The sequence below is a fragment of the Arvicola amphibius genome, chromosome 7, assembly GCF_903992535.2.
Source record: "Arvicola amphibius chromosome 7, mArvAmp1.2, whole genome shotgun sequence".
NCBI classification, from domain to species: domain Eukaryota; kingdom Metazoa; phylum Chordata; class Mammalia; order Rodentia; family Cricetidae; genus Arvicola; species Arvicola amphibius.
The window spans coordinates 116,277,310-116,291,946 of NC_052053.1; the positions used below are offsets into that span (position 1 = coordinate 116,277,310).

General features: G+C 42.2%; 1 protein-coding gene across 1 annotated transcript; it reads right to left on the reverse strand.

The window, feature by feature from the left end:
* Positions 1-3,422: 3,422 nt before the first annotated feature.
* On the reverse strand, positions 3,423-12,327 carry Pnn (pinin, desmosome associated protein). Its single transcript, XM_038337863.2, has 9 exons — positions 12,148-12,327; positions 11,432-11,503; positions 10,690-10,758; positions 10,231-10,303; positions 10,036-10,130; positions 9,840-9,915; positions 7,003-7,158; positions 6,785-6,923; positions 3,423-5,826 (listed from the first exon to the last, which is right to left on the reverse strand). The coding sequence occupies exons 1-9, from the start codon at positions 12,258-12,260 to the stop codon at positions 4,460-4,462; spliced, it is 2,160 nt and encodes a 719-aa protein (XP_038193791.1). The 5' UTR covers positions 12,261-12,327; the 3' UTR covers positions 3,423-4,459.
* Between the last annotated feature and the right edge of the window lie 2,310 nt (positions 12,328-14,637).

Genomic DNA, 14,637 nt, shown 5'->3' on the forward strand with positions numbered 1-14,637 from the left:
AAAGGATCAGGACTTCAAGGTTTTCCTTGTTTCCACAGCTGAGCCCAAAGTCAGCCTGGGCTGTGCGAGACCATCTTGACACTCCCCCTACACACACACACACGCACACACAGAGAGTGTAAGACCATCTTGACACTCCCCCTACAAACACACACACACACGCACACACAGAGTGTAAGACCATCTTGACACTCCCCCTACAAACACACACACACACACACACAAACACACAGAGTGTGAGACCATCTTGACACTCCCCCCTACACACACACACACAAAATCTGGTATCAAAATTTCATGAGAATAAAAGGTAACTGTGGAGAATATTTGGTTAAGCTCTGATTAATTTTTGTTGACAAAAATTAATAGCTTGACATTATAAAATGATAGATTTTTTTTAATGATAGATTTCTAAGACTTCTAAAAATTTGTGTTGAAGGCAGGTGGTGGTGGTACACATCTTTGATCTCAGCACTCAGGAGGCAGAGGCAGGTGAATTTTTGAGTTCAAGGTCAGCCTACTCTACAGATGAATTTCCAGGACTACACAGAAAAACCATGTCTTTAAAAGCAAAAAACAAAATTTGCTTTGTGCATATAGAAGTGTCTGAGGAGACTAGGAGAGGATGTCAAATACCCTAAAGCTGGGGTTACAGAAGTTATATCAGCCTGGCCTGAGTGCGGGGAAATTAACTCAGGCTCTTCGGAAAACCCATCTTTCTAGCCCCTAAAGTGATGGATCTCAAAATGCTCAAAATAAAGATCAGGAAAATGCAACTGATTCTGGGTTGGGTGGAGAAGGAAATAAGGAACACATAGGAGACCTTAATCATAATTTTCTAGGTCATTTTACTTACAACGAAATCAGTAACCACATAACTGTGCTTTGTAACACAAAGGTAGGCAGCCGTGAACACACCATGGCTATATTAGAAGTTCCTGAGTACTCACTAGAACAGACATCTATTTGAAGGGAGCTTGAATGTGTTTCTCACACCCTCCTTTACGCTCAAAGACTGTGGGATACTGTTATGGTTGAAGAAGTTGTTTAAGATTTAGTGTTTTATCTGCATGTATGACTTTGTCAGAAGAGGGCATCAGATCCCACTCTAGATGGTTGTGTCATTGTGTGTTGCTGGGAACTGAACTCAGGACCTCTGGAAGAACAGCCAGTGCTCTTATCTGTTGAGCCATTTTCCCAGCCCCTTGGGAAGCAGTTTAAAATAGGCAGAGTACTTGCCTACAATGCACAAAGCCCTGGGCTCCACCTCCAACACTGCATAAACTGGGAGTCACGCTAAACATCTGGGTTACATGAAGCCTATAAAAAGATATGGGCTGTCAATCAAAATAGAAACTTTTTATTACTATTGTACGTATTTGTGAATAGAGATGTACATTTGCAAGAGATTGGTTCCAGGGATCAAACTCAGATTTGGCAATTTTTTTTTTTTTTTTGTTTTTTTGTTTTTCGAGACAGGGTCCGTGTAGCTTTGGAGCCTGTCCTGGATCTTGTTCTGTAGACCAGGCTGGCCCTGAATTCAAAGATCTGCCTGTCAAGTGCTGGGATTAAAGGTGAGGACCACCATCGGCTAGGTTTGCCAAACATTTTTATTTGCTGGGCCATCTCACTAGCCATGAATTCACAACTATTTTTTCTCAAGACACGATTTTTCTGCTTAGTCCTGGAGAATTCACAATTTAAATGCACACACACATACACAAAGAATCTTAGTTAGGGGTTCACAAACCCTTCTTTGTAAGATCTACAGTTAATGACTACTGGGGAGACATTTACATACCTGTGCTCTTATAAGTAGCCCTAATTAAATTTGGAAAGTCACTAAAATAAGGACATGAGACTATTTGGGAAGAGAATGAACAGTGGGACAAGGGTCAAGAGGAACAAATATGTAAAATATAATATGTGAAATGTATATACATGCTAATAAGCCTCCCCAGGCTGGAAAAATGGCTCAGCAGTTTCCAGAGCACCAAAAGGGAACTCAGGGACTGCCTGTTACTCCAGCTTGAGGGACCTGACACCTTCCTCTGGCTACACACAGAGTAGTGAATAAAATACTAAATTTAAAAAAAACCTAAGCCTTCCAGTTGAAAAATGCATATAAATATAGTGCTTAATACTTATAAAGCTTTAAGTGGAAATTGTAAATTACTCCTTTCTTATGAATTATACTCCTTTGGTCATTATCCACTAGCTGAGCTTAAAATGTTTATATACATTTTATGTTCATAAACATAAAAATTGCTCAAATGTCCCAGGTAAAAAAATGAAGGTTTGGATTAGGGAGAGGCAGGCAGATCAGAGTTCTAGGCCAGTCTATCTACAGAATGAGTTCCAGGACACCCACAGTTACACAGAGAAACCTTGTCTCAAAGGGAAAAAAAAAATCCAAAACAAAAGCCAAGGCTTCAGGTCCAACTCAGTAGTAGAGATGTGTTCAGCCAATACAAGACCCTAAATTGAATGTTAATCATGAAAACAACAGAAATAAGCAAAACTTGTATCACACCATAGGATGCACCCAGGGCCTAGCAAGTTCTAGGCCCTGGACTACAGCTCTATTTCGGTACACAGGCCCTCAACATACACTAATGTCATCAAGAGTTACAAGCTCCTAACTGCTCAAGCGGAGGACTCAAGTTTGGTCCTCAGCAGCCAAACCAAGCACTCTCACTCCAAGGGATCCAATGTCTTCTGGCTTCCTTGGCACCTGCACATACCCATACAAACATATTTAAGTCAAAAATGTTATTGAGTACTCCTTCCTTAGAGGGTCTCCCAATCCCAGTTCTCACCTTTCTGTAATACCCATGTACATTAAAAGACATCAAACTTTTTTCCTCCTCAGCTACTTTAAATCTAGTCATTCCTTTACCAACCTGTCACGTTTTACCCAGAGTACAAGTTGTTAAGATGGTTTTGGTGTAAACAGGCTCATGAGTGTAGGCGGTTCTATAGTTTGATTTTTTTCTTCATTTTACCCAAGAAAAGGATTTTTTTTTTGAGGGTGGGAAGGGTTTGAGACAGGGTTTCTCAGTAGCTATAGCGCCAGTCCTGGAACTTGTTCTATAGACCAGGCTGGCCTCGTACTCAGAGATCCGCCTGCCTCTGCCTCCGGAGTGTTGGGGTTAAAGGCGTGAGCCACCATTGCCAGGCAAGAAAGGGATTTTTAAAAATTCTTTTCGCATTTGCTTTAACACATGGATTGTACAGACACAAAACTAAATGAAGATGTTTGTTCTTTTTTCACGCAAACTGTTTACTTGTAGACGGCATACTTAATATTTAAAGTCAAGCTAAAGCTACAATGTCAAAATATCAACTCAAAAATAGTCACTGTTATTTAAATGCTCTCATATTCATCAGAACGTTAATACAAGTACTAATCTTAAACAGTCACAAGTCTAAGCCACATTTATTTGCACATATATAGTAATGGGCAACAGATACTCCAAGTCCATACAAATTTATAAACAAGGTTAATAATCACTTGGTACACTTGTGTGTTATCTTGTTTACATAGTCAAGTCTAGATGAGCTTCCTTCATTGTGTGAACTTTCATACAATACTTCCTTAAACAAAACTTGAGAACACAAATTGGCATGTTTCAGTTATAGCCAACAGAAAAGACAAGACCACAAATTCAAAAACCAAGTTTAAAAGATCCTTTTACCCCCCACCACCCAGGAGGTGATAACTCTAACAGATTTATACACTATGCTGTTATCACACAAGTAGCTGTGAGGACAAGAACGATGCTCCCATATTCATGAAATGACAACCAAATTATACTGTTTAAGATATCTACCAACTGAATGGAGCAAATGAAAAACAGGAAAATGCTTAGATTAAAATAGTAAGATAGGAAATATTTAAATGTTTTAAAAGAACTATTCCCCGTCAAAGCTGTAAAGACCTGGTAACTCAAAATAACTGTTTTCAGGCAAATCCAAGTGATGAACTTTCAAAAACATTCTAATCATGTTCAGTATCTTGTGACAAAAACTGAAAATGATATAAAGATATTTATTATACAAGTGTTAACAAGGACATCTCAAAAATAATGGAAGATGCACATTTATTTCTACAAAAGCAATGTATGGTACAGAACATAAAGTAACGAGTTAAAGATTTACCTATTAAAATATACAGATTCTGACCGAGGAGTAATGGGGCATTTAAAAAAGATGACAAGGGATGGTAATCTTTTTTATTATTATTATTTTTACAATATTTTAGAACCTCACATAATTTTGATAAATAACTCTTACAAAATTATGCAAAAAGTACAAGAATGTCTGGTAAACAAACAGTCTGTATTTTCCAAAAAGAATTTTTACAACATGCAATTCTTAAGGCAGCATCTTCCTTACAAGGTAATCCTTTTCACTCATCTTCTGCTGCAAATAGGCTAAGAAAGCCTGGCTTCTTCCATTAACGCCTTTTGTCTTTCCTGTCTGATTTTCGGTCTCTTTCACTTCTTGAAGATCTTTTGCCTGATCGACTACTCTCTGAGATAGACCTTTTTCTGTCAGATCGGGAATTCTTATCCTTTGATCCTTTCGTATCTCTACTACTACCACCTTTGGAAGACTTGTGACTTCTCTCTAGTCCTGAAGTGTCCCTTCGCTTCCGGTCCATGCTCCTCCTGTGCTTCCTATCTCGGTTATGTCCTCGGCCCCTACTACGACTTCTACTCTCACTGCTACTGCTAGTGCTGCTGCTGCTGTCTCTGCTGCTGCTCCCACTGGTGCTGGAACTGCTGCTCGAGCTGCTCCGACTACTGCTACTGCCACTGCTGGAACTGCTGCCACTGCTGCTACTGGTGGAGCTGCTACTGGAGCTGCTGCTGCTGCTGCTCCGGCTTCTACTCTTGCTGGTCTTATTTCGCGCCCGACCTCTGCTTCTGCTCCTAGTTTTGTTTTTATTTTTGTTTTCTGAATGTACTGTCAAGACTGGCTCTAGAGGCACCTCAGGGAGTTTTATAGACTCTATAGGAAAATCCTTCCGCTCAGGTAGGAGATTCCCTTGCTCCTGAATCACCTGAAGCGGAGGCTGCAAAACTGTTAATGGCAAAGTCTCAGGCTGAGAGAGAGGCTGGGACTGGAGTACGGGATGGGGCTGAGAATGGGGCTGGCTCTGGGGGAAGGGCTGAGGCGGGGGCTGAGGCTGAGCCATGGGCTCAGGTTGGGGCTCAGGTTCTTTATCTTCTTTTTCCTCAGACTCCTTTTCCACTTCCACAGAATTAATATTCTCTTTTCCAGGAGAAAGAGATTTACATTCTTTATCTGGCTCAACATCAAATTCCATCTCTGGCTCCAATTCTTTGCTAGTTTCATTTTCTGAAGGCTCTATACTTTCGACTTGATTACTTCCCATCACTTCCTGCTCAGCAATTACATTTTTGACACTTTCAACCATCTCTAACACATCCATAACTTCTTCTGGCTGACTATCCTGCTGCTTCTCACCTTCTCTTACCTCAGTCTCCTCCTCCATCTTAGCCTCCATTTCCTGCTTTTGCTCCTCCTCCTCCTGTTCTTTCTCTGCATCACTATGAACTGCACCTGCTTCCTTCTCCTCGTCCTCTCCTGCCTCCTCCATTTCTACATCATTGTGCTGATTACCTGTCTCCTCCAACTCTTCCTCTCGCTGAGCCACCTTACCCTCTTCTTGTTCCGCCTTCTGGTCTTCATTACGCACCACCTGATGCTCTTTTTCCTTCATTGATTGTCTTCTAGGCCTAGCCTCCATTTTATTTATTTGTTCTGCAAATTCGATGCGTCTACCTTCAAATAAAGCTAAACAATAAAAATTACATATGTACAACTTATAGTGGTTAAGAAACTTAGAATAATAATTTTATACCATGACAAATTATCACCGTCACCTAATCATCTTTTTATAATTTTAGGTGGCTTTTTTTTGGGGAGGACGACAGTGCTGGGAACTGAATTTAGGGATCTTATGATACAAGCTAGACAAGCACTCCATAGCTGAACTAAACTTGAGTCCCTAAATGTTCTGAAGAAATGACAATACTGATTATTGTAAATGCATTACAAGCTCACACATTAAAATCAAATATTGACAGGACACCTACGGACCATGAAATTACAATCTTGTAAACCTGGACATCTACCTGAGGACAAACAGGGACATCTTTGCTGATGAACTTCATGCTAGATGAAAATCAAAACGTTTTAAAGCATAACCACCAATACAGTTAATGTTCCTGGTCTCAGGCAACAACAAAATGCCCAATTAACCAACCTAGTAGTGCCTAGCCCCTCACATGAATATCTGATATGAACTTATGTTTATTTTGCCTTGTTTTTTTTTGGGGGGGGGGGAGGCTTCTCTGTGTAACAGACTTGTTTGCTTCGGAACGCGCTCTGTAGACCTGGTTGGCCTCAAACTGAGATCTGCCTGCCTCTGCCTCAAAGGTGCTAGGATTAAAAACATGCACAACCACTGCCTGAATTGTCTTATTTCTTTAGCATTCTTCAGTGCCTACTAAGATTATAAAGCACAAAGTAATCTTTCAAAATCTTATTACATATAATCACGATGTACAAAATGAGTTAAGTTAAACTCAATTATGCAGAAAATACTCCTAAACCCTATCTAACCCCACTATCAATTTCACAATAACATAAAAACCCAAAACTGAACTATTAAATCATTTCTAAGAAACAGGCATATGTGAATGTATTGATTTTAACATTAAGAAAACTTCAGTGGACTTCATTTACTTACCATTCATTTTTCTCTGTGACTCTTCTATTAGTTTTTGGGTAGCTGGACACATTCTTCCAGGAATATAGAACAAATGGGGCTTTGTCTTAGTTCTTATGTACTTAATTATCTTGGCATTATGCTCATTCCATTCTTCTTGCTAAAAAAAAATGTAAAAAGGTCAACTGTCTGTAAACATAAAGAATCATCTAATTTAGGACTTATAAAACACGGCTCACCAGCTGCGCAAGCTCAACCTTCTGCTCCAGAAGCCTCAGTTCTGTCTGTTTGGCACGTCTCTCCTCAAACAGTTCTCGCCTCTCATTTTCCACTTGTTTTCTCTCTTCTTCAGCCTGAACTTCAAGTTTTTGTTCAATTTCTTGGCGTCTCTTTTGCTAAAAATAAGTAGCCTGACTTAGTATATAAGACAATCAAGGTTTTAGTTCAATTACAATAAAAGCACCATAAGTTTTGATTACCTAAAACTTACAATTTTACTAAATAAATTTATTTGCACCCTTTTATCTGCATCACACTTCCAGATACTAATAATTTGAACTTAGTATTTGGGAATGATTGCAATGGACAATTTAAGAAATCATGACTAAGGTCCTTTCCCATAAATATCTAAATTTGAAAGTCACTAGTCACAGATTAGCCACCCCACTGTATGATAAAAGTTTTTTTGATATTACTTAACGTATGTCTGCAGGATGGCTCACTGGATAAAAGGGCTTGCTGCAAGACCTGAGCAACTGAGTTCCACTCCCAGAGCACATGGTGGGGTATGCACTATTACCCCACAGGCCTGTGGTGGCATCTACGCCTCACTCTTCCCTGTTAGTTTTCCCACAGAAGCATTAACATCAGTTCCACTGAATGTACCGAAATAAAAATGTATAGAAGCCAAATGAAATAAACTGCAGAGGGCAGCCTTTTGCTTCTAGAGTGGTAAGGATTGCCTTGGAGTGTGCAATAAGACTCAATTACAACCCTTGAGTCGGTCCTGGTGATTTAATGCCTGTAATTCCATCATGTGGGTGTGGGAGGCAGGAAGACCAATTGCTCAAGGTCATTCTTAGTTACATAGGTAGGTCCAAGCCAGCCTGGATTACATGAGACCCTATTTCAAAATGACAAAATCAAAACCAAACACTTGAATTAGTTGCAAAACCCCAAACTCCTTATTTGAAGAAAAATTTGAGACCTAGAGCCAGTAAGACGGTTCAAGAGATAAAGGTGAATGCCACCAAAGCCTGATAACCTGGTTCCACCCCCAAACCCACATCTTGGAGGGAGATAACCAACTCCCCAAAGCTGCTATCTGACCTCACTCAATACATGTCCCTACCACATAAGTAAATGTAATTAACCCCCCCAAAAGTGATACCTAAGTAATTAGGACTGTACTAAGACCCCACGATGAGGGGACCGGAGAGATGGTTTGGTGGTTAAGAGCACTGACTACTCTTCCAGAGGACCCCGGGTTCAAGTCCCAGCACCCATATGGCAGCTCACAACTGTCTGTAAAAAGTTCCAAGGGATCTGACACCTTCACACCAATTCACATAAAATGAGGTTAAATAAATAATAAAAATTCTTATTTTTTAAAAAAAAGACCCCACGATGAGACTGAGCTCAAACCAGAACCTATGCTCTCAATATTTACAGGTCCAGGCTCTTTATGACTATACAAAGAACATTCGAGCCGGGCGGTGGTGGCGCACGCCTTTAATCCCAGCACTCGGGAGGCAGAGGCAGGCGGATCTCTGAGTTTGAGGCCAGCCTGGTCTACAAGAGCTAGTTCCAGGACAGGCTCTAGAAACTACAGTGAAACCCTGTCTCATAAAACAAAAAAAAAAAAAAAAAAAAAACAAAAACAAAAACAAAAAACAAACAAACAAAAAAAAATCGGTTGAAAATAAAACAAATTTTGAAGGTTCTAGTGTTTCCTTGGATTTTATCTTGTATTCCCGTATTCTTTAAAGGCCCACCCCCCCGCCACCTTTTTACTGGTGATGGTAGGAGGGCCAGGGTTGTACTGGGAACTGAGCCTAGGGCCTTAATTATCCTGGGCAAAGACTCTACCAAGTCTCCCCAGGACAGAATTTTTGAGACAGGCTTCTACTATGAATAAGAGCTTTAAAGCTGATAAAGTGTTCCAGCGTATCACTGACATAGGTGAGATCAGAGTCCAAGGCCAGGGTCAGGTGAGATGGACTAGCAAATGAAGGGGCTTGCTAACTACTGGATGTCAGTCCTTCAGGCCTACATGTAAATTTTTCTGTTACCTCCACAAGACAACATGGAATATATGTGACCACATACATATACACAATAAAATAACAGAGTATTTTAAGAATTAAGATCAGCCTGGACAACCTAAGACAATGTCTCAAAAAAAAAAAAAGAAAGAAAAAGAAAAAAAAAACAAAAAAAACAAAACAAAACAAAACAAAAACTTTTCTTTGATTGGTTAATACGGCTGAGAAAAAAAACACACCAGAGGACCTGCACTTGATCCTAATCACCCACAAGGCAGCTCACAGCTCTATGCCTCCAGCTCCAGAGGACCCAACAACCTCTTCTTGCCTTCACAGGTACTGTACATACAAAGTGCACAGACATATATAAAGGCAGCACCATACACATAAAATAAAGGCAAAATCCTATTAGAAAGCAAGGAATGGTGGCTCACACCATTTAACCTTTAAATGGTGGCATTCAGGAGGCAGAGGCAGGCAGATCTGAGGCTAACCTAGTCTACATAGTGAGTTTCAACACAGAGCTACACACTGAAGCTCCCATCTCAGAAACTCAAAGGCAGGCAGGTAACCTATCCAGCCAACCAGCCAGCCAACCCCAGCACTTCTATGCTATCTATTTACCTACCTACCTACCTACCTACCCACCCACCCACCCACCCACCTACCTACCTAGTCAATACCAGCTGAGCCAGGGCCTCACAGCAAAAGCCCTCAGCACAAGAGCAATGAGAATTTTCAAGCTCTTTTTAGGATCATTTGTCCCCATTTGGCAATGAGTAAATGAAAAAAAAACAAAATTGCACCAATACCCTTTCAGTCGCAACAGTAGATTCTTGTTTAAATTTTTGTAGGGTGCCCATCAACAAGCCAAATATTCGTCGGTTCCTAAAAAACAGCAAAAGAAAATCAACGTCTGCAGAATCTACACCAAATCTGCCGTTTTTAAAGAGATTCTATAGGTATTTAACAAAAAGTACTCTACTATCTGACATGTCCTGCAGATACCTTTGCTTCCCCTTTTCATCCATGTTTTGGTCCTGGATAAGGTCTCTACGTGTGCGCTCTTTGGAGGTAGCTACAACGGAAGACTGCAGCGCAGGCTACAAGAGAAAAGGAAGTCTTTGAGATTTCCTGCACACAGGGAACATGCTTCTCAAAACGCACTAAGAATCATGTTCATCCTCTATTTAATTTCAATACCTTTTTAACATCATCATCTTCCGGGTCGCTCTCCTGGCGTGATTCTCTTCTTGTTCGCCGCTCCCCACCCAGCCTATCACAGGAAAAATAATCTAAATGATCACTGGACAATCAAGTGCACACATAACCAAAGGCAAAGGAGTTTTCTGAGACTCAGTTCCAGAAGCCACATTCCATCAGTTTACACCTCTTTTACTTTTTGTCAGTGAAAAAATAGAAGCAAAACACTCAAACCAAATTCTGCTCTCTTATGGTACCAACATTTCTCACAATGATTTCAAAATGATTAACAAAACAGAGTGTTAGTTACATCTTCTAAGCTTACTGACTTTTCTAAGACACTGGCTAGCCCAGGTCAAACACCTTAGGCTGCTAAATCTTAATACAACACAGGAATATCCGTCGTTTCCCAGAAAACAAGGCAGGTACTGATGCTTCACAAATCTTCTAAAAACATACCTACTGACTGCCCCTTCCAGGTCTCTCTGTTTGGCTGGGGGTCCTCCTCCACTATCTGAGAATCCACGCCTGCAAAGAAAAACATTCAACAGAAAGCTTGAGAAACATAAGTTAAATTGATATTTCTAGTTGGTGAGAGAACTTAATTGACTTCATAGAAAATAAAAACATTTCCAAATGTAGTAAACTTAACTGAACATTCACAGGAAAACGCTGCCTTCTCCCTTCCGCCGATCAATATTCTACCACCAATTATATTCTCAGAAATCAAAAAGCATCGATGGTATTTAAAAACACAATAAAGCTTTTAAGAACCTGTTCTAATTAACACTTTTTGGGGGTGAGACAGGGTTTCTCTATGTAACAGCCTTAGCTGTTCTGGAGCTAGCTCTTGTAGACCAGGCTGGCCTCTGCCTCCTGACTGCTGGGATTAAAGGGGTGCACTGGGCACCACCGCCCAGCTCTCATTAATACTTTAACCTCTACTTTTCCATTACGTTTATTAAAAACCTAGCAGGTCATTACATCTGTCATATATTTGGTTCAATCTGATTTTTTTTCACCCCAAGACAGGGTTTCAATGTATAACACTCCTGGCTGTCGTGGAACTCACTTTTTAGATCAGAGATTCATCTGCCTCTGCCTCCTGAGTGCTGGGATCAAAGGTATGTGCCACCACCTCAGCTCCTCATAATTAAGTTTATAAATTTTAGCATTAGTTAACATACATGAAAGATCTTACCTTAGCAATAAACTACCACGTCCTCTACCTCCACCAGGACCAGAAAGGGCCAGCAATCTGGCTTGGATGGGCCTATAAGAGATTTATATAATCAGTGCACAAGCCCCTTTTAAACATATGCAAGGGCATCATATACTTCCACAGGCATGGCACGCCCTAAGGAAAACTGAGTTTCGGATCCACTTCTCTGAAACAGGAAATTATATTCCTTTTTCTTATTTCCCCAAGACCAGTATTTCGGAAAATACATTATCTCAAGGCCGAAACACATTAATAAGGCTCGATTGGATTAGCTTCTATCTGCCCGCCCAAAGAGAGGGACACCTAGGCCAGAATAGGAAGAGGCGGCCACTCTCGTCCCCCGAGGGTCTCGGGTTTGGCCCGGGCTGGGGGCCGCCGGGGTGGAAAGGGGCTTTGTACTGCAGTTCCGGGCCTGCAGCGCCAAGGGCGGGAAGCCGTGGGCTCGGCCTTCCCACCGGTGCGGAAGCCATGCCGCGCAGCCAGGCTCGCTCTCCCTCGGTCAGCATCTGCGCTCAGCGCCCTAGGGCGCAGGGATGGCGTCTCCCCCACTTAGCCGAGAAGCATGCTCGGCCGCTGCCCGGGAAAGAGGCCTCATGACCCCGGCCGGCCCACAACCGGCCGGCTGCCCTCCCGCCCCGGTTCGCCCCGTCACGAGGAGTGCCTCGCCGACCTCGCACGTCCCGTCCGACCCTCACCTCACATCGTTTGGGTCCCGGCCGGTGAGCTTGCGGATATTCTCGTCCACGTTCTTGAGGCTCTCTTTGGCCTTTTCTAGCTGCTCCTGCAAAGTTTTCACCGCGACCGCCATCTTCTCTCTGCAGCAGGCTTCGCGACTGCTCTACAGGCCGCGCACTGCCGCGCCGCGCCCGCCGCCGGACGCGGGAAGACTGACAGCTCGCCCCAGCCAATGAGCGCAGGCAGAAGCTTCCGGCCTTCACCACCCAGGAACCGGAAAGGAAAGACGCTTGCCGCTCCGTGACTCTGAACCAATGAGAAGCCGGCAGGGCGGTCGGACCCTCCCCTTGCCGCCGGCGGGTGGTTGCGCTCCGCTTCTGGCGCAGAGCGGGGTGGGACTATGTCGGCGTGCTAGACCCGGGCTGGCGGTCCGGGAAGGCGGCCCCTTTGAGTTTGCGATGCCGCCGACTTTATAGTGATTTTAAACATCTGCTGACACCCGTGGGACGGGAGCGACCGTACCTTCCTTCTTTCCCTCCACAAGAGATTTCATTAGGAAAGGGCATGGCAAGTTATGGTTGTTGCGCATGCCCAGAGTGCAGCTCTGGAGGCGCTGGCTGCTTTTCATTAAAGTGAACGGGAAAGTAAAGGAAAGAACCACGAATCTTCATCCTAACAGCTAATAATTGTTGTGGACACTGCAAATAACTTTGCATGCCTTGGTCGATAAGAACTGGAAACTTGGATAAAATGGTTATTAATGATAAGGAGATTGAGGCGTTGGTTTCCCTAGGTCAAGCAGATCAAGTCCGATCTCTATAGAGAGGTACTTTATGATCTGACCCGAGCAAGGCCTCTTCACCTAGCCTAGAGCCGGCTAATTTAATAGTGAGTCTGGGGAAGTAGCCAGATTTTTGCTGTGTGTTTTCCAGACTCCACTCTGACCTCCCCGCAATACTAATATTGGAACTGGTTTTGTTCCAGAATGAATGGACAGGCTGTAGCTCAGAAAACACACAGGTCAAAACCTTAGAGGATTGCTTGTGAAAGAAAGGACAGTTTTTGTTTTTAGTAACAGTAATTTGGTCTTAACCTATATACTATTTATGCGGAGGCCCATATTTGGATAGGTGAGGAAGAATTTCACTATCTTATTAAATAGTAAATGTTACAGAACCTGTCATTTACAAAACAGGACAGCCAGGGCAACACAGAAATCCTCTCTCTCACAAAACAAAAACAGCCACTTGGGAGGCAGAGGCAGACAGATCTCTGAGTTCGAGCCAAGCCTGATGGACAGAGCGAGTCCAGGGATATCCAGCAATATACAGAGAAACCCTGTCTTAAATACAATTGCCACCTATCCTCCCGAAGAAGAAGGAGAAAGAGAAGAAGAAAAGAAGGAGGAGGTGGAGAAAAAGAAGGAGAAGAAAATTTTTTGAAAAAGCGTGGGGGGAAAAGTGTGAAGATATTAATCAAAAGAAGTGAATGATATAGGGGCTGGGAGGTAGCTCAGAGGTTAACAGCTCTGACTGCTCTTCCAAAGGTCCTGAGTTCAATTCCCAGCAACCACATGGTGGCTCACAACCATCTGTAAAGGGGTCTGGTGCCCTCTTCTGGCCTGCAGGCATACACACAGACAGAATATTCTTTACATAATAAAATAAATAAATATTAAAAAAAAAAAAAAAAGAATACTGATTGTTCTTCCAGAGGATTGGCATTTGATTCCTGGCACCCACATGGCAGCTCACAACCATCTGAAGCTCCAGTTCTAGGGTGTCTGATGCCCTGTTCTGAGTTCCAAGGGCACCAGATGTGCAAATGGTGCATAAACATACATGTAGGCAAAACACCCATGCACATAAAAAATTAATATTAGGGGCTAGAGAGATGGCTCAGTGGTTAAGAGCATTGCCTGCTCTTCCAAAGGTCCTGAGTTCAATTCCCAGCAACCACATGGTGGCTAATAACCATCTGTAATGAGGTCTGGTGCCCTCTTCTGGCCTGAAGGCATGCAAGTAGACAGAATACTGTATACATAATAAATAAATAAATATATTTAAAAAAAAAATTAATATTAAATTTTGCTGGGTGGCACACACCTTTAATCCCAGGATTCCGGAGGCAGAGACAGATGGATCTCTGTGAGTTCAAGGCCAACCTGGTCTACTGAGTGAATTCTAGGACTGGCTGCAAAGCTACAGAGAAACCCTGTCTTGAATAAAAAAAAAAAAAATCTTTTAAAAAAGAGATCATTGCCGGGCCGTGGTGGTGCACGCCTTTAATCCCAGAATTTGGGAGGCAGAGGCAGGCAGATTTCTGTGAGTTTGTGGCCAGCCTGGTCTATAAGAGCTAGTTCCAGGACAGGATCCAAAGCCACAGAGAAAACCCTGTCTCGAAAAAAAAAAAAAAAAAAAAAAAAAAAAAAAAAAAAAAAAACAAAAAAAAAAAAAAAAGAGAGAGAGAAAGAAAGAAAGAAAGAAAAAAAGAGATCATGGAAATCCTCC